A 25,807-nucleotide genomic window follows, 5' to 3' on the forward strand; every position below is an offset into this window, starting at 1 on the left:
CGTGCTGTGTTGCCTCCAGAGATGGCTGACTGGTTATAACGCAATACACACGTCCAGCTAATAACACAAACTTACGGGTGACGCTACAAAGTGACCTTACCAGCCGAAAAACACTGGTCGTGCACCAGTTCCGGCTATGTAAAGGATTAAATGCAATTAACTAGAACAGATCACTTGAGCCAAGAGCTCTTAAAAGCCTTCTAATTACACAGCATATCTGTCTTTGAGTTTATCAGAACAATTGTGGGATAAAGAAAAAAAATCACATGTTTTTCAAGGCCTTACATCTAAAATCCAGATTTTTTCAGATCTGTCCCCTAGCACATGCCAGTAGACTTACATGGACTATCAAAGTGGAACCGTCAATATAAAATCCAGTGCCAAGCCATTTTAGTTAAGTTGCGAGGTTGCTGTGAGATCCCACAATCTCGGTAGTGTTTAATTAACTTTTTTCCAGCACAACGGTTCTGGGAACAAAACTATTATAAAAGTTAAACTTCCAGTGCCAGCATTTTTACTTTGGAAGTTACTTTATAGCAGACTTAAGAAGTTACTGCTGTCACTCACTTTTGGCACACAAGATTATGCTAGCTGGTAGAGATAGCTTTGTTAGCCAAACACGAAGACTGGAGCAGGGGTGAACAGCTAGCATAGCGCCACCGAAAATGAACAGCTGTCAGGTGCAGCACGTGGTCTCTGTGCGTTCATCATGCAGAAACTCAGAAAGTGAGACATTGTGGTTTAACTGGACACATGTGCTGCTTACAGCGACAAGATGTCCTTTTGTAACTCTGACTAAAACCCAGCCGACTTGAATGTGGTGGTCATTAGCTTTCTGGCTGACAAGATACAACATGTAAATAAGACATTTAGAGTTTTTGAAAGATGTATGTGCTTCTTTATTTTGTTTTCTTGCCTTTGGCGAATGCTTGTGTTTGCGCTGAGCTTGTTTGAATATGTCGCAGAGATGTCTTATATGCTGAATACAACACAGACATGAAATTGACGTTGGTTATGTAATCTAGCTCTCTATGAGGAAAATGTGAGGCATTAACACACCGCCCCTTCAAATGAAGCTCCCTGAGCTGTGTATTGTATGTTATGATAAATCTGAACTTCAGGTGTGCTTGAGGTTCCAGCTACAGCTGCAGACCTTGTGACTTCTTCCACAGTGGTTGTAATGAATCTCTGCACACGGCTGTACTGTGAATATCAATTTGCTGCCAGCCTATGATAGGCGCTGTGATTTTCTGTTTGTATGTGAGAGAAACAGAGAGAGAGACCACGTCCTTGTGAGAATATCCACGGATCTTTATATGCATTACTGTCTCTGTGTGCACAGAATGCACCATGTGTCTGCTAGAGTCAATAGGATTTAATTAAATATGTATCATACAGACACAGCCTTTGATGTTGCACAGCAATAATGTGTTCTGTTTCATTGCTCGGCTGAGCTGTTAGCAAGGCCCAGTAATGTTTCTCCTCTGTGTCCACAGAGAGCTGCTGCAAACTACAATGAAGCCTGTTGCTCTGAACAGCAGTGAATGAAGGATAATTGTGAGGGTCCGTGTGTCAGTGCGCCTGCATTGTCCCTCACCCTTACATGTGTGTAAGCATGCCGAGGCCTCTGACTTACAGTATGTTTTAAATCATTTCTCTGTTGGTTACTGATTACATTTCAACTTTCATCTCTTAAAAAGAGACTAAATCGAATGCTTAATTTGGTTTGTGCTCATTAGGAACTGAACCCAAATGGGACCCCTGGCTAATTTTGGAGATGTAAAGCTGCCAGCGTCGGCCATTACATAACGCCTACATTGATTTGGCATTAGAGCCTTGAAGTCATAATAGCCTTTGACTGTGAGAAATGCTGCAATATTGAAATGGATTGAAAAAGAGGATCAAAACGTGGTCCGCAAGGAGGAGAGAGCGCGAGGTCCGATTTCAGCTGCTTGTTTCAGACTTCACACGTTCTCAATGGGAAACCAATAGCTTTCCCAGTTGAACATATTGTCTTACTTATTGATTGTATTGTTGCAATTAGTGAGGTCAACTCAGGTTTATTCATAAAACCCTTTGTCACAAAAGCGTGTGCCACACAACAGTGCGGCACACGCACTGCAGTTAGCTAATCAACAGCCGCAGTGTTGATAATGCACGCTTAGAGCAGAATACCATTAGGACAACATTGTTTTAGCTGTGTGAAGTTATTGAACTCACTGGTGTTTTGCACCGGAGGTAGAAAAAGTGCAATTCATTCATTTCCAGAAGCTTGGATTGAGTCAGCCTAACGAACTGATCCAGAATAAAACTGTTTCAGGAATCCAGCTCAGAACTAATGTGGTCAGATTAGGTTGAGCCTCAAATATGTCTATTCATGACTTCATAACTCATATCTCAAGAGGACATCCAGTGTCGACCACATCAATTCACAGTGAAGATGTTAGAAGAGATCTGTGGCGTTCACAGCCACAAATATTCAACAGAGAAATGTATATGAAGAATCAAATAATAAAGAGGAAATGGACCAACAGGCAAAGAGACCATTTGGCAGCACTTTGAAATCCAACGACTGACACGAGTACAGATGTGTTGCAGTTTGTTCCTCTGTTAAATTAGTCCTCTTGTTACCATATTATCTTGGATTCAAGCCCAGTATGAATAATGTGTGAAATTCACTGGTTCTAGCCTTGCTAATGGGAATATTTCCTGTCTGCCATCTGTGATAGTGAACTGAACATCTTTGGCTTTTGAGCGCTGGTCAGAGAAAACAAGCCAATTCAGTATGTCCTGATCGTCTGGCATTTAATGACCAAACAATGATCGAATAATCAAGTAAATAATCTGAACTGAAGTGGAAATTAAAAGAATAACTATTTGCAGCCCTGCTTCAAAATGAACCTGCATGTGTAAGATGCAACATGAAACTGAGATGAGATGCTAATTCAGGAAAGTTTTTTTTTTTTTTTTTTAGCTTTCTGAAGCTGAATTTTGTGAGAATAAACCTGATTTGCTCCAGTGATCCTGGTTGAACTGGTAACTTCGCCTTATGGGACACTCCTCTGCTGGTCTCCAAGCAGGAATACTGTTACCTTAATTTTGTTTGGAGGACCAGTCTCTGCCAGTGTCTTGTGATCCTCAGTGAAATGGACCCTTTTCCATTCCTTTCCTGTCCTGACCCCCCCCGCCTCTTCCTCCTCCTCCTCCTCCCCCCCCCCCCCCCCCTTGCTCTCATCTTCTCTCTGCCTCTTCTTTGGTCACGGCTTTCAGCGCAGCTCACCACCACATCCACATGAATTCCTCTCTTCCTCTTTGAAGGGAGAACCACAAACGGTAACACAGACCAGAACTCAGAGCTGTAATCGCTGCTCCAATTTCACTTGAGGACGACATGGACTTGCATAGAGAAGAAATTTCCTTCCATCTCCTGTCTGCTTACCTCACATGTACCTTTCTAGCTGCCTCTCGTCGTGTGGCCGTCCCCTCAGTCTTTCAGCTGTTCTGCCTGTGCGTGTACACACATGTGTATGTGTGTGTCTGTTTGTCACAGGGCTTCCCTGATGACCTTGTACACTGCGGCAGGGGGGTGATTAAGGATCAGGGCCAAAGACCATTTCCTTTTCCATGGGAAGATGAATGACCCTGTTTGAAAGTGGCTGCCTATGGCCTCAGGGCAATTAGAGTTTGCTGTGAGCCAGCAACCCTCACCGCTCTGTGTACAAAGGCAGGTCCTTGAGAAAAAGAGAAATACTCGGCACATAACCCATTCTGCTGAAACCAACACAGCACGGTGATGGCGAACAAATTAAATGCATTTTCCTTCTCAGTCTATTTTTTTTCCCCCTCTTTTCCAGCTGTTTTCCCCCCTGCCCTCCTCTCCCACCTCCCCTGCCCTCCTCTCCCACCTCCCCTGCCCTCTTTCCATTTCTCCATAAACCTGGAAGGAAAAAAATGTGCTGACTACAGGAGGCCACTAAGAAAGGCCCACCGAGGCTGCTCATTCAAAATATCAATATTTGATCTAGGAAATCATTTAGCATGTGGCTTTGGCCGCACCAGTTGATTATGGGGCTCATTTCGGCGTAATTTATCCACTACATTGAAGGAGAGGGTTAACAGCGGGACTTCCAGCCTTCTTGCGCTGCTTGTGTTTGCTCTCATCCCTCAACAATATCGCTGCTAATGAAGATTAAACATCACGATGAAATGTTTTATTAGAATCTCTGCTGTGTGGTGTTTTTAACGTGCGTCTGCGCCGCCAATTCCAATCCCCCGCCCCTTCGTTCCAACACTAGTTTTTTTTTCTGATAAAACATCTTATCTGTCACAGGGCGGGGAGCATGAGCAAAAAGAGTTGTGGCAGCCTATTGATAGGGATATGGCCCAGTGCCATTGATTCCCCTTGTAATACAAGCCTCTCCCTTGTCGGCCTGTCAAAGCCGAGATCGGACAGGATAACGTGCACATCAGACAGCCGTCAATAGAAAGGCGAAGCTTCCGCCCGTGGAGATGACTATCTTATTTTGGTTCGAGGGCCAGTGGAGTGGAGGAATTGGAATTAGTGAGATAGCGAGAAAGAGGAGATGGGAGTGGGAGTCCGTCTGACCTCTGATTTCTGTCGCTTTCTGGGCCCATTTCTCAACCTGAAAAATAGTCTGCACCCTGTATCCACGTCTAACATGTGTGAAAAATATATATGTCCAAGGTGACCAAGGAGCACCTTAGGGGAGGAAGAAGTTGCTTTGAATTGTGTGTCTTTGATTTGCCCTTGCCTCCGCGTCGTCACTTTGATCTCTGAACATCCAACCACACAGGATATCCATGGCAACTGACTGCCAGGATGAGGCGCTTGAGGAAAATTGATTTGTTTGGGGTTTATTCCCATCAGTGCAAAAAAAAAAAAAAAAAATCAGCTTTAGCCATTGGGCACTGGCATTGTAAATAAACCAAACTGGGTTTGATAGGGGGTTGTAATGTGGATCTATAGTGTTGTGTCTCTTCCCTTATTCTCAAAAGGCTTCGTTTCTCAGTGTTTCCTTCACCCTCTGGGCATGAAGACACGTGAAGGTCATTTGTTATGATAAGACCGTGGTGTGTTCAGGAGCAACCTCCGGCCCCCTCCCTGTTGATATGACTCAGTGTACTGTACTTAAGCATGTGCGCTTAGTTTGTCCTCGCCTCTCCGAGACGCAGCACTGTTCGCGCTCATATTTCATGTCATGTTTGTAACCCGGGGGCCATGGCTGCGTTTTAGCCTTTGCACTGCTTTTACTGACCCATGGGAAAACTATAGACAGTGGTTGAGTACATAATGTCTTTCTTTTCTCTTTGCGGAGCACAAGCCGCTGCTTTGATGTGCCCGATCAAATCACGGTCATGCTCAGCAAAATATTCACCCGAGCTGCAGATTTAGCAGCTGCTCCTGTTACCATCCATGTATTAGAATTTAAGTCCGAGTTGAAATATTCTCTTAGACGATGGCCGTCAGGTAGATGATGGGACAGTATTTGATCAAATCAAATTAGAATTGGAATGAAATAAGCTCACTGTATGTCATTTTTTCCAAAGTTGAGGAATAGCATAGCATTGTTGATTAGACGGCTTTTTAGCATCAGGTTCCATTTTGCAAGAGTAAAATCTGCAGAAGCTTGTTGTGCAGCTCTTCTCAGTGACAATGTATGTTGTAAATAGCAAATAGAGATGGTTTAGCAGGAAGATTTAGAGTTCAGTCACGTTTATTATTAGGCACAGGTGTGAAAAGACGGTTGTGAACACCCTCTTGCTCCTGCAGGAACATTATGAGCTAGAATGCTTCAGTAGCAGCACAAAAATTAACATTAAAAAGCAAGCGAATGATGTTTTTTTCTCAGTTTAAGGCTTCACGTTTGAACCAGGTGGACTGTGCTTTGTTGGAGAACTTTAAAGGTGTGAAAAGTGTGGCTCGGCTGTATTGAATAGTGGATTTTATGTGGCTGTGGAAGGTTGCATTTGTCTACTTGATGTAGCAGAGAGTTGCAGCCTGCAGTGCAACTGCTGTTGTGACTAATGTGGCTAGAAGTGAGCGAGGCTCGATGTATGTAAAGTAAAGTAAAGCTGTTTTTTGTCTCTGGTATCGTTTTTTGAATATGTTGAAATTTAATAATACAGTGACATGTTTTCAAGTATGTACTCTGGAAGAGCTTTTGGTCACTTTAATTGTTCCTCTGGTCCATAGTGGCCCTGCAGACATCCCTTCCTAATGTGATTTCACTGTAAGTGATGGAAGATAAAACCCACAGCCCTCTTTCTGTGTAAAAATGGATTCTAAAGCTCAGCTTAAGCTAATACGAGGCTTCAGCACTCAGTCCCTGAGGAAAATAATGTGTGTTTCATTCTTCTAAAGGTAAACTCATTTCAGTCTGAAATTTCCTCTTTGAGTTTGAGTTACAGCAAAGCGGAAAGTGACATAAAGAGGGAACGTCAAACACAGCCCGTGCAGCACGTTAGCAGAGCAGCAGCGGCCGCTTCAGTCCTCCGTCAGTGTCTACACAGGCTGCGTTCAGGGGCAGCATTGAGTTTTGGCAGCACAAAGAGCCTAACACACAATCACTGTAGCTGTGTGTAAAAGCGATGAAGAAAATAAACTTGAAGCATAAAGATACGCTTCAGGTTGCATTTATGCACATGTAACACAAGTAAAATACGAGCTGTTATGCAGCCTGTGTAGACAGCTGGACTGATTACAAGCATGTCTTTTTCTTGAGACGTGCTCGAGACAGACAACTGGAAAACACGGATAAAACGCCTCCTGCCTCATATGAGCTGCAGATTAGGGACAATGGACTCTGACGGCTAAAATACATGGGACACGATGTGAAATATAAAAACACCCACATGGTTGCTCCTCTGTGTCACATTGCCTCTGGTACAATGTTTGCATTAGTATTTATTTTAATAATTTTAAGAGATTGTAGGCCCCTTTGTTTTTTCACACAACTCTGTGTAGTTTTTACCTGTTGGGGGGCCACATAGCCACGCACAGAGAAAAAACAATAGACCAGCCATGTAAAAATAAAGATAAGCCGTGCGATGCCCACGTGGGTGCAGCAGTGTAGCAGCTCCAGTTGATTATAATGGACGCACTCTGCTGCGGGCATACTGCAGCAGATTGTGTTGTGTTGCAGCCTTGCTCCATGTATTTCAGCATTTGAACTGGAATCACATTTGGAATGGATCTCTTCAGTATGGACACGATAAGCAAATCCATAAACTTAACTCAAGATGCACGTGAAGTCATTTTACGACTAAAAAATGTGAAAATGAAACATGCACACACTTTATTAGATTATTGACTAAGCTTTCACTCTACACTACTCTATTAGTTGATAAAATACATTGGTCATATAAAACATATAATCTTTACTGGACAGTGTTGGTTGACAGTTGTTTTTTGCTGAAGTGAAAATGTTTTCTATAAAAAAAGAGTTGGTTTGCCAAGCTTCAGCTTTATTGTTAATCAATCTTTGTGCCTCTTTGTTCACTCTGAGGTCAGGCCTGACTGGTGATGTAGCATGCACTCCATTCAGTTGCTGAGGTAATTGCCGCTTCGCCTGCTAATGGTCTCTGCATTACTGCAGGCTGGCTCACAGTAGTCAGTCCCAGAATTCCTGATTAAACACCAGAGAAGCTTTGTTGAGAAGAAGACAGCCCAGCATCTTCGCACATTCTCCGTTTTGTTCGTGTCAGTGCCAACAGTGGTGAAATCTGCGCTTTTTGAGACTCGTCTCCCAAGGAGGCTGTCTATCTCTATCGACCGCCGGTGTGATCCTTTTGGTTGATGTGCTGAAGTGGTCAGAGGTAAATGCTGTTTTAATGAAGTCTGGCTATTGATTTGGCTGTGGTGTTTGTTTGTGGAGTGAGGAATCTGAGCATCAATTGAAGGCAGCGTAATCAGGATAATCAGACACGATGCACATCGCCTGTGAGTTTTTATGCATTGAAATCACCGCGTATGATATGCTTTCTTCACACACAGGAAGTAGAAGGCACGCACATGCATATTAAAGCTTCCCACACACACACACAACAAAATCCCACCACCCAGACTCTCTTAAAAATGATGATGAGAGCATTTGTTGAGAATAATTACACCAAAAAAAGAAATCACTTTGCTGCCAAAATATATCCCACTCTATGTTATGGAGATTTAGACAGAGAATTGGATTTCCCCAGCTGTGAAATCAGTTTTTGTAGTCCCGCTGGCCAACCGCATCATTTCGCTATACCCCACTGTAGGCTCCCATCGCTGCACACACATGCAGCTTTTTGCCTTTTCCACTCCGTGAGCTCCCTTTGCATTTACAGCATCTAGCCTCGCGCTATATGTTATCGTCGACGTCGCTGGTCGACTGAGGAACGACTGTAAGCTCCGCGTGTCACTTCATTGGCTTTGAATTAGTCCAAATGCGGAAAAATGGCACCCAAAGCCCTTCATGAGAAACACTTCAGCCTGACCTATTGTGACAAGTAGACATAAATCATATGTTTATGAAAATGAATCAGGCGCGTATCTGGTGGATCTACAAATGTCAAACATCACACTTCAAAAGCCCTCTTCAATTTCTCCGAGTGGAATCAAAGTCGCTTAGATGAGAGGGTCTCTCACTTCGAGTCATGGATGATTTTCAATCAAACGGAGAGTGAATACATACACTGTGAGTATGTCCTTCCGCCATTGAACTGCAACCTTCACAATACATGAGGTGAGGCAGCCGGTCCTCCTCTTTCATGTGGATAGGCTCGAAGATGAAGCACTTAATGATTTTTTCGCTGCAGAAGTTCTGCAGTGCTGTGCAGGGCTCTGGCCTCTGTGTGCCAACAAGTCAAGAGAGCTCAGAGACCATAAACATTTTTGACGACATTTTTAATTTTAGCTTTACCTCGGGGCTAAAAGCCAAGCCAGAGTCGGAAAATAATATCAAGTGAACAATTTTATCTCCAGGGCTTAATTAATGGCCATTGTGAGCATGAGAGACGGTCGCACCCCCACCTCTTACTGGTCTGGTGCAGGCTTGAGCCGTTGACACTGCAGTTCAGAAGTGAACTCTGAAGCTGCAGTGGCCCTGCAACAATATCCACTTTATATAATTGCTGTAGGGATACATTCGTTTTAAAATCACTTCAAAGGAACACATCTGGAACATGACGGGTGTCGATAAAGGGGAATTGGGCTGTGGGGATATATCAGACAAAAAAACCGTTGAGAACCACTGCACGAAAAAATGTTCTCCTCATATTTTAAATAGCGTTGAACCTACAGTCTGATCGTGCCCGTGCACAGTTAAAACAAAATGTTCGCTTGTGTCTCATTTAATTCATCACTGCTCACATGATGTGAATTACTGCAAGGCTTTGAAAAAATGAAGGCGGCTGATGGGCCGATGATTATAGCGATTTTATTTCCAAGGGTTTTTTTTCCCTCACAGCACATGGGGAATATGCATAAAATGAATGAAGAGCTCATTCTTTTCCAGACTGATCTGACATGAGAAGAAGCTCCTCTACATGTTAGAGATGTCTCATTACAGTATTTCATGGTTTATTCAACTGATTTTATTTTCTCTATACATAAGAAATGAAGAAATTACGAATGTATTACAACGCTCTTAAGAAGACGGAACAAGATGCCGTTAATATCTCTCTGCACCATCACATCATCTGCCATCACATCGGTCTGAATGTTTACATGCACTTCAGTAACACTGTCACTCTGAGAAACCTGCAGTTAATCACAGACATACACTGTGTGACTGTACATGTGCAGTATGCATGCAGCAGGTCAGTAATCAGACCACCCCCTGCCCTGACCTTATGTTCTAACTGTGGTTCACTTCTTTTGACTGCATTAGTGATTGAAAACTTTGGTTTAGTCACACTTTGGATTACTTTAAAAGAAGGACGCATCGCTCCGTGTTATCACCTCTCCTTTCATCCAGGTGTTGTGCTGTTTGACACTCTCCCTGTCTAAAGTCTCTGTCAAGTGCATGCGTACGAAAGCCAATTACAAACCCATTTATCCGTATACATGGCAGAGAAATTGAGGTTTCCCAGAAGAAATCAACAGGGAAAACCAGGTTTCTCTAATCCCCTACCCCGATTACAGAAACCAGGTTCATTACTTACATGATGTGTAGGAAATCAGCTTATTGGAGAGAGCAGAAACTAACCCTTATGTTCCTTATGTGCATGCAAATATGCTGAATGTGATTCCGATTTGACACATGTTGGACATCTGGACATGTAACGATTACCAGCTTGGTCAGATTGCCATCACAATTATTGCAAAGCATCGTCTTGGGCTCTTACTCAGACATGAGAATGACGAGTTAAGTCGCTGGCACATTTGCATTGTGAAATGCATGTCTGAAAGTCTGAAAAGGGGCTTGACAGCCAAACATGAGGGCTGTGGACGCCTGTGCTTTGTTAGCAGGCGAATCTCTGTTGTTCCGAAATATTTATTTCATGTCAGAAAATTGCTTAAAATAGTAATAAAAGAGCATCTATTCGGCTAAATCTTGTTTTTAGAACATATAGCTCGGTGCGTAAGACTCTGCTAAGATGCCGCATCCGAGGCAGTGATATTTGTTCTGTGCTGAGATGCTGTCGGCATCAGCTGCAGAGAAATGCAGCATGAATGGACAAGAGAAAGGCAGTGTTTTCGGCTGATGCTGGGTTATGGTGTGATGGTCTCGGGCTGAAATTGCTGGAACAGACTTTGAAGTGGCTCGGGGTTTTCATCTCTCTCTCTCTCTCTGTGTGTCCCTGCCTCCCACATCTGCCGCTATCATAATAACAAGCAATAACCCTCTTTCAGCAATAACCAAGACTTTTACGCCCGTAATGTGGCTTCAATAAATAGTCATGTTTACCAAGGGGCCATATTTTACAGCAATTTAGTTTAGAGCCTCCCCTCTTGCTTCGTGTTTTTGCCTCCTCATGCTGGAGTACAGTACATAATGTGGTGCATTATGCACACCAACACAAACAGGCATTAACATATTATCAAACGCACTGATACAGAAACGTCGCGCTGTCCTCCACGACACACACCGAGAGTACGGTTTGAAAAATGTGAGGTTTGGTAGACATACATGTCGAACATCAGCATGCGTGTGTATGCGTGTATTAGAGGTGGACCGCTTTCTCTGGGCCCTGTTGAAAGAGGCAGCACAAGCACGGGGGCGCGTTTCATTAGTCTGTCAAACTCAATGATATTTAGAGCCCCACACCCTCGGCCAGGACTGGAAAACTCAATCAGCACTCTGATTTCATAACCCTGCTTGGTGACAGGGCTTATTTTATCGCCCCGCTGATTCATTCTAATAAACGCCGGCTGCCCAGCGCACTGCAGCTGAAATACAACCTCCCCCCCCCCTCTGTCCTCCATGGGTTGACCCGAAAAAAGGGAAAAGGGAGGGGGGGGATAAATCAGAATTGTGGGAACTGGAGAGTGCAGATAATCCATCGCCGGTCCGGATGTAGCCAGCAAGTCTGCCGCCCCGTCCCTCCCTCCTTCCACACCCTTTAGCACAAATCAGAAGCCAGGACAGTGTTGATCTGTGGGGGCTTGGTGGGGCCATTGATTGTGGACGACAGAGGAGGAGAGGGACGATAAATAATCAGAGGCAGAGTGCGGAGGGTGAAGGAAAACAATTATCTGCGGAGGTGGAAAGCACATAAAGTGAAGAATGATAAACACTGTGAAATATGATTGACTCCAAGTGATATATGGAAGCCGAAGGACAGGCGGAGAGGTCTGTGTGTGCAGATATCCTTGAATGGAGTGGCTGTGGGCAGTGTTGTAGAGGACTCATGATACTTCCCCAGGCCCAGCCGCATCCCCCCCTGTGCACGTGTGTCAATGTGTCTCTTTCTCCGCAGACGACGGATGACATTGTTTCGTCGGCGGAGTGCTCCAGCGACGACGAGGACCTGGAAGAGTGCGACTCCGGACATGCAGGTGGGATGGGTGTGTCGAGTTGTGCTTGCTCTGAACCTGGTCTACTTCTCCTTATCTTTCTTTGATTTGCTACCGAGGAGCCTCTCCTCTTAGCATCATGTCCCATGGGAGCTTCAAGTGTAACTTCAAAAAGCCCTCCGAAAAGTAGCCACTGTGAGAAATATACACTAGTGTGAGGGGGTTCTCAGTGTATATCTAAAGTTTAAAGAACTCTTTGGAGATGGATGAAAGCGGTACGAATCAAGTTTCTCTATCCTTAGCATGCTCTCTGCAGGAAGTTACAGTTTTTAACTTTAACTGTAAATAAGTAAACGCTCACATCGTATAGTCAGCTGCTGTAGATAAAGCCCATACCTTTCATCTCTCAAACAAGTTACACTTAGCTATGGGGCCACTGGTTGCAGACATGATGAAGCATTGATACTAATTTTGTTCTCTCAGCATTCAGTCGAGAGCAAAACTTTCCTCAACAAAGTACGAAATTAGTATCAAGCTCCATGTCGCCCGCACTGATGCTTCAAAATGTATCTGTCCTGTACATGGTTGATTTCTTCTTGCTGTGCGTGTGTGTGCGTCTCTCTTGACAGAGGATACATTTTGAGATTCTTTCGAGAACAAAGATGCTTTCAGCATAGATACTGTGATATGTAGCAGACTAACTGCAACAGAGCCTCTTCCTCCCCTCTCCTTCCTTCTTCTTCTTCTCTTGTTTGTACCTCTGTTTCCTTCGTCGGAGGCTTGCCTTACCTGAAACATTCTAATAGAGAACAGATATCCTCGAATTTCTGTGCGCATCGTCTCTCTTCCCTCCTCCCTTTACACACACACACACACACACACACACACACACACACATCACTTTGTGATTGGATCAAAGTGATAAGACATTCACTCAGTGGAGTTTGCAAATAAAAACAGAGCTGGAAATAAAACCGCAGATTTAAAAGGAGTGGTTATTTTGAGGCAACTTGGGTTTGGACGACTTTCCAACAAGCAGCTGTCAATCACACTTGTGCCCAGGAGCAGCTGGCATATAGCCTAAATACATGGAGTAAAGCAGCAGAGTGTGAGCTCCACTGAAACTGGCTCAGTATGTAAAAAGCGTCTCCCCTTAGGCACTCTGGAAATCATTAACAGCTCAGGCTATTTGATTGCTTCACTGTCCTTCAAAACGCCATCACAGCGGGCTAATTGATGCTGCGTTAATCTGGCTAAATATGGCTCAGCTTAGCACCAAGCATATGTCCACTTTTCACTGCTAATAATAAGCCTAAGTTGAAACAATGAATTGCTCTTCCGCTTTGTTATCTTCCGCACAGAGAACATAACAGATAATCGGGCGTTTATTTATTTCGCTCAGCAAATGAGGTCTCTCCGCGTACTTTAGTAGATATTCTGCTAGTAATTCTACCATTTTCTTGCTATCTGTGGGAGGAACTCATTTACTTTGAAGCGTTATCACACTGTAGTGGCGTTTGTTTCCTTGAAATTATGACCACATTTAGGTGCTGGTGCTTATGGCTTTTTGATGTGAGGAGAGAGCCATTTTCTCCGCGCCTCCTCGCAGTATTTAGGGTCTTTATCTATAAGCACGAGTTGCTTTCTTAACTCGGAGATTATTGAAATTCAATGGACAAACTTTTACGGCTCGTGTGTGTTTTCGCTTTCTCCTTCCCAGAGAGTACAAACCCAAGTATTCTCAAAAGTGGAACAAAGCGTACCGTCAAAAGTCTTTACTCAGAGAACATGGTACCCTCCCCTCATATAGTGACAACATATGTAGTCATACACACTCCTACATACCACATTTCACCATGTTGACACAGAAATTCATATCCTCATTCCTTGCCCCGCTTTCAGTCGTATGAACAGTTGCATGACATGATGTTGGTTTCTTTTCCGTTGCATTTGGTTTGTTTTCTTTCTCCTGTGATGCACATATGAACATCTCTCTTCTGTATCGATTTGGACCCAGCTGCTGGGTCGCTTAAGATTTGAGCTTTTTTGTTTTTGCTTTTCTTTGGGGCCAGGGCGGGTTGAGTGGGGTGATTTTATTTCTTTGTTTTCTTGTGTTTTTTTTTTTTTTTTTTTTCTTTTTCTTTGGTGTCCTCCTCATCATCCGTCGTCCATCCTCCAAGCAAGGATAGAGCCACTCCTCCCGTTTTTGCCTCATCTTGTGCCGCATGAACTTTTGGTGGTTGGAAAATTCAAAGTTCTCCTCCTCATCAAGTTTGTGTTTACTTTTTTGTGCCATATGGCTTCAAAAGAAACATCCTCCCCCCATTTTCGATACAACGTAGGGAAATGAACGGCAACAAAATCTTTTCTTGCCATCATCCTTTTTTTGGCCTTGTGCAGGCAACCCCATTCTGTCTCAAGAAAGTTGTGTGTGAAAGAATGACTCCCTGTCTCCTCTCCCGAGCGTTAACCCCCCCCACCCCCACCCCCTCCATCCCGATTCACCCACCTTCTTTCTTTTAGCCTTTCTGCATATACATGTCTGTTTGAATGCAGATGGCATAAAAAGACTTTTATTGCCACAAAGTATATCTGTTTTTCTATTCTATCTGTTGCTCCAAGTAGAAGGCATTTGTGGCATGCACACTGTACTGGACTGTACCGCAGCTCGATAGACTAACTAATAATCCTCTCCCCCCCAACTCCCCCGCTTCTGCATGAATATGATTGGCATCCATTTTGTGTGCTGCTTCTTCTCCACCCATAAGTCTCAGGCTAACCCCCAGCTGGCTTCTACTACATGTCAGTGTGTGTGTTCGGGGCTACAGCGGCGGTCCTGCGCCGCCGCTGTTCCCCGCGGCAGCTCCTCCCTCGGAGGCGTCTTGTGTTTGTGCTTGTGCCTGCTGTCTCTGTCAGTGCTCCGTCTGTGTCTGCCAAACAGCCTGTCTTGTCTGCTGTACGTGGTCGTCTCGTGGTCGTGTTGTCTGTGTGTTTAATAAAACTGTTAAACCTTACCTTTTCCCTTTATCCCACGTGAGTTCCACAAGAGAGCAAATAAGGAGTTTGCAGCGCGGGCCTCTGAATAAGAGCCTGTACATGTTTACATGACCATTAGTTAAACAGACACTGAAAGTATTACGATATGCAGGAATTCACCGCTACCTGGAAATCAGCAATGGAAAATATGCTGCGCTCATTTTAGAGAACAGCAAACTGCAAGTCAATTTCTGATTTAATTTCACAGTGATTAACAGATTTAAAGCTTGTCATTACCGTGTAATCAGAGCATTTTCCTGATTAATATGTAATTATATTTTAGTAATTGATGCAAATGATTTTCATAAATCCACAAGTGCAAATCAGAGTGTTTGATTTTTTTTCTGTATATCCTACAAGACAGTGTAGTTTATTTGTCAGTGCAAATAAAATTTGACTCGTCACAAGCACGTGTCCAAAGGTTTCACTTGGACTGACAAATGCTAGAAATGCGCGAGATCCTTGTCAGAGCAGACGCTGAAGCAGAAAACGCACAGGTGTTACTAATAATATTAATAATGGCTCCATTTGCTCCGGTAAGCTGTGTGACAGTATGCGCAGTGCTTAGGCCTTGAGACCTAGAAATTGAATGGAGCCATCATTATTTTTATTAGTTACATCTGTGTTTTTTTTCCTGCTACAGAATTTCAATATGTCTCAGAAAGCAGTTACTATAAATCCATATTGCAGAGGCATGCTGCAGTGGCTCCGCTGTACCAGCGCCAGTAATATATATAAACAGCAAGTCATCATTCCTAAACGACATAATAGTTTGTCCTTCAGGGCCTTCCAAAATGACCCATACGAACATTTTCTAATCTGCCACCTCTGCGTTTAAGGTTAAGTTCAGGCAACTAAAGCCACTTGGCTAAAGCTGCTCTAATCTAAATTTCTAATAACCAATGACTGAGTGTAATATGAAAGGGGTTGCTCATGGCGACAGGTACACAGAGAATTATCAGACTTACATTTATCAGGTGACCAGAAAACATGACTCCAAATGAATGTTAATGTTGCTCATTGTCTGCTGGCACTGTGAGCAACGGCTCGCTAACGCGTTCGCCAGCTCAGCTTTAGGAGATGATAATGTGTCAGTGTTGTGTTTGCAGCTTATTGCATTTCCCCCAAATAGGCAGGTAATAAGGTTTAGGTATGATGACATCATTAAAGGAAACCAAGATTGACTGTTGGCACGAGATGGGACACAAACTGGCGCGGATGGGCTGTTGCCTTTGCACTATAAGAATGTTAAACTTCCTCCTGCGTTGCTGCTGAGCATAAACATAAAGGTAGGTTGTTTCAATCTGCTTGAACAAACAACCAGCGCTGTCGTTTTTCTAGAGATGACAGCCTCCCACAAATCTCTGCAAACAGGGGGACTGTTGCACTATGTGTCAGTCAAATAGATTATTCGAAAATTGTGTATTTAGTGAAAGGGCCATAAACGGTGCTGTATGCACCATTAGCCTATCAAGCTTTGATGAAGTGGAGCGCAGATCAAACAGATGTAACAAATTTATAGATGTGTCCTCATCTCATTGGCTTTGGTGGACGAAGTGGAAAGTCTGTGGCTCAAATGAATGTTAGACTGCAAGCATAGATGTGATGCTGTGTGATTTCTTCATTGCTGTGTATAAAGAGCCCCAACACGTGGAAGGTACAGAATGAAGTATGATAGGGATGGATCACTGGGTTTTCTTGTGGCGTCAGCTATGGCTTCCGTCAAGCCCCATTGGGCCAGCTGTCACTTCAACACAGGCCTCAGATCAGTTTAAAGGTTATTCAGCTGACACATGTCCGCCGAGTGCAGAGGTGCAGCCTAATGGCTGTACAGCAAATCGACCAGCTGACAGGGTCGAGTCGCCACGCCTGCTAGAGATGCCAATTTAATACGCCAGACTGCGCGCAGCCTCATGATGACGGATTAAGAGCTATCTGCCATGCGCTGTGGCTTCAGGACGCCGCTGGAAGGGAGCTCCTGCAGCCAGAGGTAGTCCGTGCATCCTCACGGGGCAGACCTCTCCGCTCGCTGGAGATGTAAACGGAGCATCGTTCAGCTTCTCGGATGGAAATGAATTGTCCATCTGTGAGAAATTAGACCTCTCTTGGCAGAGGTGTGCGCAGGCGAGATAAGATAATTTAATGGCAGGGTAAAGTGCTCAGCTTTTTGAGGTACATGTTTGTAGAAAGCTCAGCCGTTGCACAGGGCACCAGTATAATCCCTGTCATGTCCCTGTAAGTGTGTGTCCAGTGTGTGAATCTGTGTTTTGCTGGCTCTCTGGTAATCAGCTCCCCACCTGTAGTAGGTCGGGGTGAATGAATCTGCTACAGCAGGTCTCTTGGCACAATGCGCGCAGCCACAATGGGATTTCAGGGCCCCAAACTACTGACTCACCCACAATTTGCAGCGTCGAAATCCCATTGACTCAGTTCGTCCATGGTTGGTGATGGTGCACCGGCTTTTCGCTTTTATGGCGTAGCGTTGTCAAATCCCTGACACACCGTCGGGATTCATCTCCATTCGGAAGCCTCAGCAAACGCTGGATGGACACGGGGATCAGGCCAGGAGAGAGAAGACAGGGAAGAGAGAGAGCGAGAGTGGAGGAAAGTGAAGAGAAAGTGCTGCTCTGAGATTTCTGCATCTGTAGCCTCCAAGCTGCTGAGCTAGTCAGTCAATCAGCCATTTAGAAGTGACTATATTTACTTAATTCCTCTTTAAAAGCCAGCGCAGGCATGCAGCAGATACTCTTTTTTAGCAGGGATGGTGAGAAACAGAAAGACTACAAAATTTAGTTTGTCTCATGCGCTCGTTTCTGTGCTTTAAAAAAGACAGGATCCTTTTTTCTCATTGCTCGACAGTAGGCAGTGGCGCAAAGAAACACTTATTAATCTGAAGTCCTGACTTCCTTTGGCTTAAAAAGAAAGAAAAGCAGGCTGTGGGTCTAGTGGAGTGGAGAATTATTTGCCAGGGAGGCACAGGCTTAGAATAAAATCCCCATCCATCTTGACGAGTGCAGAAAACAAACGCAGTCTGGTTAAGCAAACCCATTAGAAACCGCCGTGTTTGTCTGCCTCGGAAATGCAGCAAGATGTGCAACGTTAGTGCAAGAGCTTACACAGGATTAAAGTGTTTACCAAAACATCAAGGTCCTCTGCACTGACTTTACTGGAGACCCTTAACTGCAGTGGTTCCCCTCCCATCCAAGTGTTTTGTTGACATAGCGCAAAGCTAACAGTCGCCGAAAGCTGTTAGTGAAGAATGGAGTGAAAGGATGCAAACAAGGCCAAGACAACAAGGGCAGAGTCGGATAAATAAAGCCTTGGATGAAATCACTTATCTGTGCTGGCATTGTTTATTTAACAAGGCAAGGAGTTTGGCTCTGTTATTAAAGATATTATCCCAGTTAGGCAACATGAGATGTTAGCTGAAGAGAGGATTGTACACTGCAGTCGTACAGTAGAAGGCCGCTCTCATCGTGGCAGACAGCTCTCTGGAGCACAGTCAGGAAATTCACATGGAAGACGTCACTTGATAACTCATAGTCCCGCTTTTGCTTAACGACGAATCAAAACCTGAAACGTGAAGACGAACGCGCCTCTCACGCCTCCTTTAACTCGGCGGAGGCACGAACAAACGCCACCCCGTGCGCTCTTGTGGAACTCCTTCCCAACACGCTGTTTATCTGTCAGACGAAGGCTGTTGGTTATGCACATAACACAAAGCATCTAAACATTTAATAACGAAGCAGCTCATTAATTACCGCTCTGCTCCCCCTCTTGATTAATTAGCAGCTGTGGTGGGCCTAAATGCCACATAATGTTGGTTATATATCACCCATGGTGCACCCTCTCCCCCTCCTTACTGCTGATGAATGGTTTCTTTGCCTGAGAAAATATCCCACAGCCCTTGGTGGCAGTGACCTTTTACTGACCTTTGACCCCATCTGACGCCCTTTCCCCTACCTGTCCCATGGCTTGCTGTATTGTTATTGTATATTACTCTCCCTAAATGCAACTTACTGAAGCATGCATTAACCCAACTTCTTATAGCGAACTAAAATCCAAAACCAAACCATGTCTGATTGACCTCTCTCTCTCTGACGTACATCCAGATTGCACGCCCTGTCCTGTGTTTTAAAATACTAACAAGAGAAATGTATTGAAGTAACTAATAATAAAGTCTTTATTATTAGTTAAACGAAGGTGGTGACACTTTGCCTATAAACTGTCCCCCCTCTCTCTTTGTCTGCCTCAGTGTGTGCTTTCTGGTTGTTCATCTTTGATAGTGTGAGAAATTGACTGCCTTTCTTTCTTGCTTGCTAATCTGTTTTTTTTGTTTGTTTTTTTTGTCTTTTTTGTACATATATGCGACCACGCATATATGTGTATCTCTGTTTCTTTTCTGAAAATGTTCAAATTTTAACTGCTAATTTGCTAAGAATCACTATTGCCAATGTTTTGATGATTTTTTTCCCCCCCGATTAGAACGAGCCTTCCTCTTTTCTCTATGAATGAATCCCCATTTCCTAAACAACAGGCCGCTTTTAAGAGTGTCGAAACCGAGACGCTGCATTGGAATTTCAAATTCACGTCCTCATAGAGAAAAAAGAGAAGCCGCCTCCAAAGTAGACCCTCACCACGACCTGTGAAAACTGTTTCTATGCTGATCTCTAATATTTTCCTGTTATTCAGTAGCTACCTCTGATTGAAATTTGGATTGAATCAATGAACGAGTGGATTAATTTTGTGCATGGCAAAGAAGTTGCAGCTTAGGGTTTGTAAAACTGTCAGTGTTGAGAGTGCTGTTCTCTTTTGTAGATGGGCATGTATATGCTCATTGTTTGTATATCCCCATCCCTTCCTTACAGCCAAAAGCTCTAATGCCGCCCGACCGCTTCGTGCCGCCTTTACATGGACATGGCAACTGATGTACACGTTCACCCCCATCTATGTCATTTCCTTCCTAGTATGTTCATAGGTCCCACCCCGTCTCACACTCCCTCCTCCCGAACCCTTTAGATTCTAAGATATGTACAGTCATCCATTTATTCACTGCTGATGAAGTTAAAGTCGAGCAAAAAAAAAAAGAAAAAAAAAAAGAACAAGAGTCATCTAATCAGGCTGTAGATATTTATGGAGAGACTTATCTATCAAAGCAAGAATTATAGATATACAGTTTTCTTTTTCTATAAAATTAAATGGCTATGAAAAGAACAAAAAAAAGAAAAAAAAAAAAAAAGATCTCCTGAACAGAATGGTGAAGATTATTTTTCATGTCATGATGTGTGGATGTATGTGTTGTTGCCTCCCTGTGCCATCCTGTCTAAAAAGAGAAATATAATCAGAAATTGCTAAAGAAAAAGAAAAAAAAAAGAAAAAAAAAGTAACTAACCTAACTTGTCCAAAGGCATTCTTACACAACTTTCTTTTGTAAATTTTTTTTTTCTTCCTGCCAAAATCATGCGGGCAATTTGTTGATGTAAGTTGACAAAACTGATGGTATGCTTCCTTCCTTTGAAAACTGTTTTTTTTTTTTTTTTTTTTTTCCTTTTCGTAGGCTTTTATGATTTTCCGAGCTGACTTTGTTTTGGTTTGTTTTCTTTCTTTACCTGTTTTTTCTACTTACTTATTACTAATCCCTTTCTGGATAGCTCTATCTGTGGCTTTACTTTGTGAATGTTTTTTTTTTTTTTTTTTACAATGTTTGCTCTAACTCTGAACTCTTTTTGCAATGCCTTTAATTATTATTTCAGTTTCCTTTCTTTCCGTTGTGTTCTTCTTCTTTATTGTTCCAAGAGGTTTGCATCTCTTTATAGTGCCCTGTTTGTGAGCCTTTGCAATGTACAAACAAGCCACTTTGGCAAGAGGATAAGCAGCTTCAATAGACATCTGAATGTTTCAAGGTCTTTGTAGTATTCGAACAACAGGTTTAACTAATAAAGCATGTTATATCAAGTGTTCCAAAATGAGTTTATTATAATGAGTGCATGTGGAAATGAAGCACCTGGGTCCCTGTAATACAGTAACGTGGAGAACAGGAGCTGTCACGAGCATGGTTCTTCCCCCAGGGAGTAGGAATCACAGCAAACATTCAGGTGTCCTTGAACTGTCCGGTGACTTTGTGCCATTGTGGTAACTGTAGGGGTCAAAAGGCAAGAGGCTAGGGCAAAGAGGGGAGCCCACTAATGCTCAGGAGGGAAAAGTTCCCTCCATTTTTAGGACTTGTGAGTGGTGAAATTTTTTTTCGCTGGTACAGTTTCCTTTTCTAGATCAGTGTGTGACCCTCTGAGAGACCTAAAGTGACAGTCAGGGTTTTAAGAGGCTGGGGGGTCGTGTTGTTGGACTTTTGGCACTTCCAGTCCACAAACGCTCTCCTTCCATTTCCAGTATTCCGCCTTTTTCCAGCTTTATGATGCAGGAGTTGTTAGTATTTGTTCGCCCGTGTAGGTCAACGGGGTTAAAAAGCACCTCTCTGAGCAGCTCTATGAAACACCTTACAAACACTTTCTCATTTCAGACTTAGTTAACTTGCTTTCAGGCCCACTGGCTTGCACTTGACTTGCAAACAAATGCTAATACCCTCTGCTTCTTTTTATCCACAGAGCGCATCTTTTGGTGCTCAGTTTTTGAAGGGACTAAAAAGGATTTACACTCAGAAGATAAATAAAACAAGCCTCTTAAAAGCCTGAACTAGTCATTTATGTAGAGAAATATGCAGCATTATCAGGCAGAACTAAATATAGGGCCACAATTTGTGTGGCGTTACATGAAATGCTCACTCTTATATATATAATAGAAAATTATGAATATGCTTGGAGGGCATAGAGCATATGATAAGCATAGTTTGTAGTGCAGTGTAAATGTAAATGCAGTCCTGACAAAGCACACTGCTGTCTGAGGACATGTAGGAGTGAATATGTGGAGTCAGTTAAATGTGGCTCACCCTTGTGCATCCCTCAAAGCCTTTTGATGCAATGTAAACTTCATTTATGGCTGTTTTAAAGTTTTCTTTCAGTTTGGGTCTTGTTTGGTTCTGAGTTTCGTTGTTTTTGCACTGGTACGGTATTTTCTGTTCTTTCTTTCTTTCGTTATCTTCAGTTCATTTCCTCCCTTTGTTGAGCTTTGCTTTATACGTTCTTTGGTTATCGATTCTTTTGGTGTTTGGCTGCTTCTTGCTTTGCTGATGGAAGTCTTTCGGCCCTCTGACTGGTGTTTGTGTCTCTGTTTCACTTTCCAGGAGGGGAGCTAGTCATCCCCGTGCTAGTCGAGGACCCCATAGACATCCCTTCTGTATCCACCCGTTCTCCCTTCATCCCCCTCCCCCCAACCCTCCGCCCCGTCCTCACCATTATTGAGACCACCAAAGAATCCTTGGCCATGGCCACTGAGGCGGGGGTACCTTGCTTGTCGGACCGAGGCAGCGATGATTGTGATGATGGTGATGGTGGTGATGATGGTGATGATGATGATGATGATGGCATGGTGATTTCGGGGTTTGGCTCTGGCGAAGCTTTCGACTCTAGCCTGCCCCCGACTGACGATGAAGATTTTTACACCACCTTCTCCCTGGTAACAGATAAGATCTTGACCACATCGGCCTATGAAGGCGGCTACAAAGCCCTCGCGCCCAAGTGGGAGGCCAAGGACTTGAGGCCTAGCAAAGCCTCTGAGGCAGGTAGGACTACACCCACCTCACCTCTGCCCGACCCCCGGGGCACGCCGCCGGCGGCGGTCCCCTCGGACACGCCACCCAAGCTGCCTGCCGGGAAAATGAACAACCGCGAGGTAAAACCCCCACAGCCGGACATAGTCCTGCTGCCCCTGCCCACGTCCTTCGATCTGGACGGCACCAAGCCACGGGGTCCTTTCATCACCTCGCCCATGCTGCGCACGGTACCTGCCGCCTTGCCCACAGTGCCTGGTGTGGTGCGGCGGGTGCCCCCGGGGGCCTCAGAGGTGATCCGGGAATCCAGCAGTACCACGGGCATGGTGGTGGGGATTGTCTCAGCCGCTGCCCTCTGCATCCTCATCCTCCTCTACGCCATGTACAAGTACAGAAACAGGGACGAGGGTTCCTACCAGGTGGACGAGACGCGCAACTACATCAGCAACTCGGCGCAAACCAATGGCGCTGTGGTGAAGGATAAAACACCCAGCGGCAGCGCCAAAGGCAGCGCCAGTAGCAAGAGACCGAAAGACAAGGACAAGGAATATTATGTATAGAAATCAAAAGTCATTTCCCAACACATAGAAAAAAAAACTGTTTGGAACAAAGTTATAAACATTTTGACAGTACCATATTGGCAACTGTGATTTAAAAAGGGTAAAATCTCTTGAGAACTCAAAACTTACTGAGTCACTGAAACATTTACAAAAGAACTTTGGCTTACGGAAGCACACTTACTATTGTAAGCATTACGAGAGACAATGCAGTACACCTTCACCGGGACTCAGCGTGGATATTTTTCAGGAGTCCCTGCTGAAGACATTTGGCAGTGTGAATAACATCACTCGAACATCCACACGACCCCAAGTGACTGTCAAGAGGTGTCTGATCCTTGGAGTTCTAATGACCTTGTCCATTGTAACCCTGTAAAATAACGATCACTGTCATTTCGGCCATTCTGAGCATGCATGTGAGGTGTATGTGACGTGGTGCTGGCATCTGTGTAAGTGAGGGACCTCAAGAAACTATGATTGTCGGGAAAGTTGGAAGTCAAAACATGAGTTCACATTACAAGCGGTTTCATTAAATGTAGCTTTCATGGATGCGATACGAGCTAAAGTATATGTGTACTTAAAGCTGTCTTTTTATTTCGATCTGTTTTGTTTGTTTTTTATTTATTCATTTAGTCAGTTATTTATTTATTGAATTTAAGTCTGTTTCTTTTGAAGGATGATGTCCAGTCAGGGTTGACCAGACAGTGACCGCTCAGCAGGGTGTGATACAGTCATGATATCTCAATATTTTTCTCTCCGTCCCTCACGTCTCAGCTAAGGATTGGACTGCTATGCATGGCATCCAAATTCCAGATGGAGGTCAAGTGTACAAGAGTGGATCCGCCAGGCAAAATGCACAATACATTGTTATTTATCTAAATTTTAAATCCCTGATAGCATTTTTTCTTTTCTGTTCTTTCTTTTTTTTTTTTTATTTGTCCAGGTTTTGTGACATTTCCTGAGATGCTGTGGCAAAAGGCATTATCATAATTTATGTCTGGTGGACATTTAATTGTCGCAATCTTCAAAAAAGAAAAAAAGAAAAAATCCAGGCTGAAGACTTACTCCAGTGTGAACAAGTGTGATTCTGTTGTCACAGACGACTGTGTCAAACAGCAAATATGTTTACATATTTTACTACATCATAGCCGTTGTGCTTTGCAGGTCAATATTGTACAGAAAATTCAAGTTTCTGTTGGTTTTGTTAAATCCTCTTGTATAGACAGACCATTTGATTTGATTTCACTGCTGTAACAACATGACAGAAATAGCATTTTTATTCTTTTGCCAGTAACGCCTGGAGATACAAAAAAAAGAAAAAAAAAAAAATGATGTGCGCACAGGAACATTTGTTTAGGTGGGGAGCAAATGTTGTTAGATTAGAGTCTAGTCTCTCTGGATGGTGTTCCTCTTCAGTCGCATGAATATTTGACCACGGGAAGCTGTCAGTCAAATAGAAAACACCTCCCTCAGATCTTGTATTAGGGACTCCTCCTTATTCTGAAATTACTTTGATCATGTTCTTTATTTTTTTATTGGAAATTTAAAAAAACAGAACAAGAGAATAAAGGCAGATTATGATGGATTTGGAGATCTGTTGCTAGCACCTTACTGACTTACAGGTGTTGTTTTTTTCTTTCTTTCTTTTTTTTAAAAAACTCTGACGTCAATGTTCTCGTCTGCTCGTCCTTTTGCATTTGTTTTCTTTGTTATTGTGTAGCTTAATTTCATGTCTCATTTTTATGACATTGTCTTCTGGCAATATGTTGTTTTTTTATGTCATTATTTATTGCTGAAGTTATTTGTTCTCATTCATTTTCATGCAAAATCAGTCAGTGTGTATGTTCACTTTGATTTTTTGTGTTGGTACTTGGCTTTTTCAACCGGTTAATTATTACTGTCTTATGCTCCTTTGACTCCAAACAATTCCCAGAAATAAAAAATGTTGTTCCCAAACTTTTTGGATGTTAGACTGCGGGTGGCTGTCACTCAATCATCCACGTTGTGTTGAAAAGGCAGGAGAAAACACAGCGAAAGGATGGAGATAGATACCGTCTAAGCCGAAGATTATTCACCGAACCACAATTTCTCATCCATTTGCTATCACTTCAATGATTTCCTTTTATACCAAAAGTGGTATAATTTCCATTCAAATGAAGTCCGGAGCAGAGCGGCTCAACACTATCATTTACCTATAGATGATTATGCAAATTCATACACTGTTCATCGATGCAACAAGAGAAAGAGGGACGGGTGGAGAAAACGGTTATTACAGGGTCCAGAGTCGTCATAACAGCAGAGGAATGGCTTTGGGTTTCTTCAGAGTCAGGTCTTTGTGAGAGTGCACAGCCAAATGAGATTCTCCACAACCATATGGCCGGGTTATGAGCTACTCAATGGCAGCAGCACCTGCTTTCCCAGCCCGGTTTTACACCGTCCATATTTCGTGCAAATGGGCCTTCACAGAGCTGGTCATTAACTTGCAATAGCCCATTGATGTAGGATATCAGAGCAGCGTGTGTGAGTATATCCAGCTAGCACAATGACTACATATTAACTCATTCATCCTGTCACAGGCAATGGGAACGAGGAGGC

General features: G+C 43.5%; 1 protein-coding gene across 1 annotated transcript in view; it reads left to right on the forward strand.

Annotated features, from left to right (window-relative positions):
• nrxn3b (neurexin 3b) overlaps positions 1–25,182 on the forward strand; it is a 274,415-nt gene extending 249,233 nt beyond the window's left edge. The window contains exons 23-24 of the mRNA XM_076756314.1: positions 11,920–11,998; positions 22,230–25,182. Coding sequence (XP_076612429.1) covers positions 11,920–11,998; positions 22,230–23,215 — 1,065 coding nt within the window. The 3' untranslated portion in view covers positions 23,216–25,182. The remainder of the gene's footprint in view (positions 1–11,919; positions 11,999–22,229) is intronic.
• Positions 25,183–25,807: the final 625 nt, after the last annotated feature.

This window comes from Chaetodon auriga, chromosome 18 (assembly GCF_051107435.1).
Source record: "Chaetodon auriga isolate fChaAug3 chromosome 18, fChaAug3.hap1, whole genome shotgun sequence".
Taxonomy (NCBI): Eukaryota; Metazoa; Chordata; class Actinopteri; order Chaetodontiformes; family Chaetodontidae; genus Chaetodon; species Chaetodon auriga.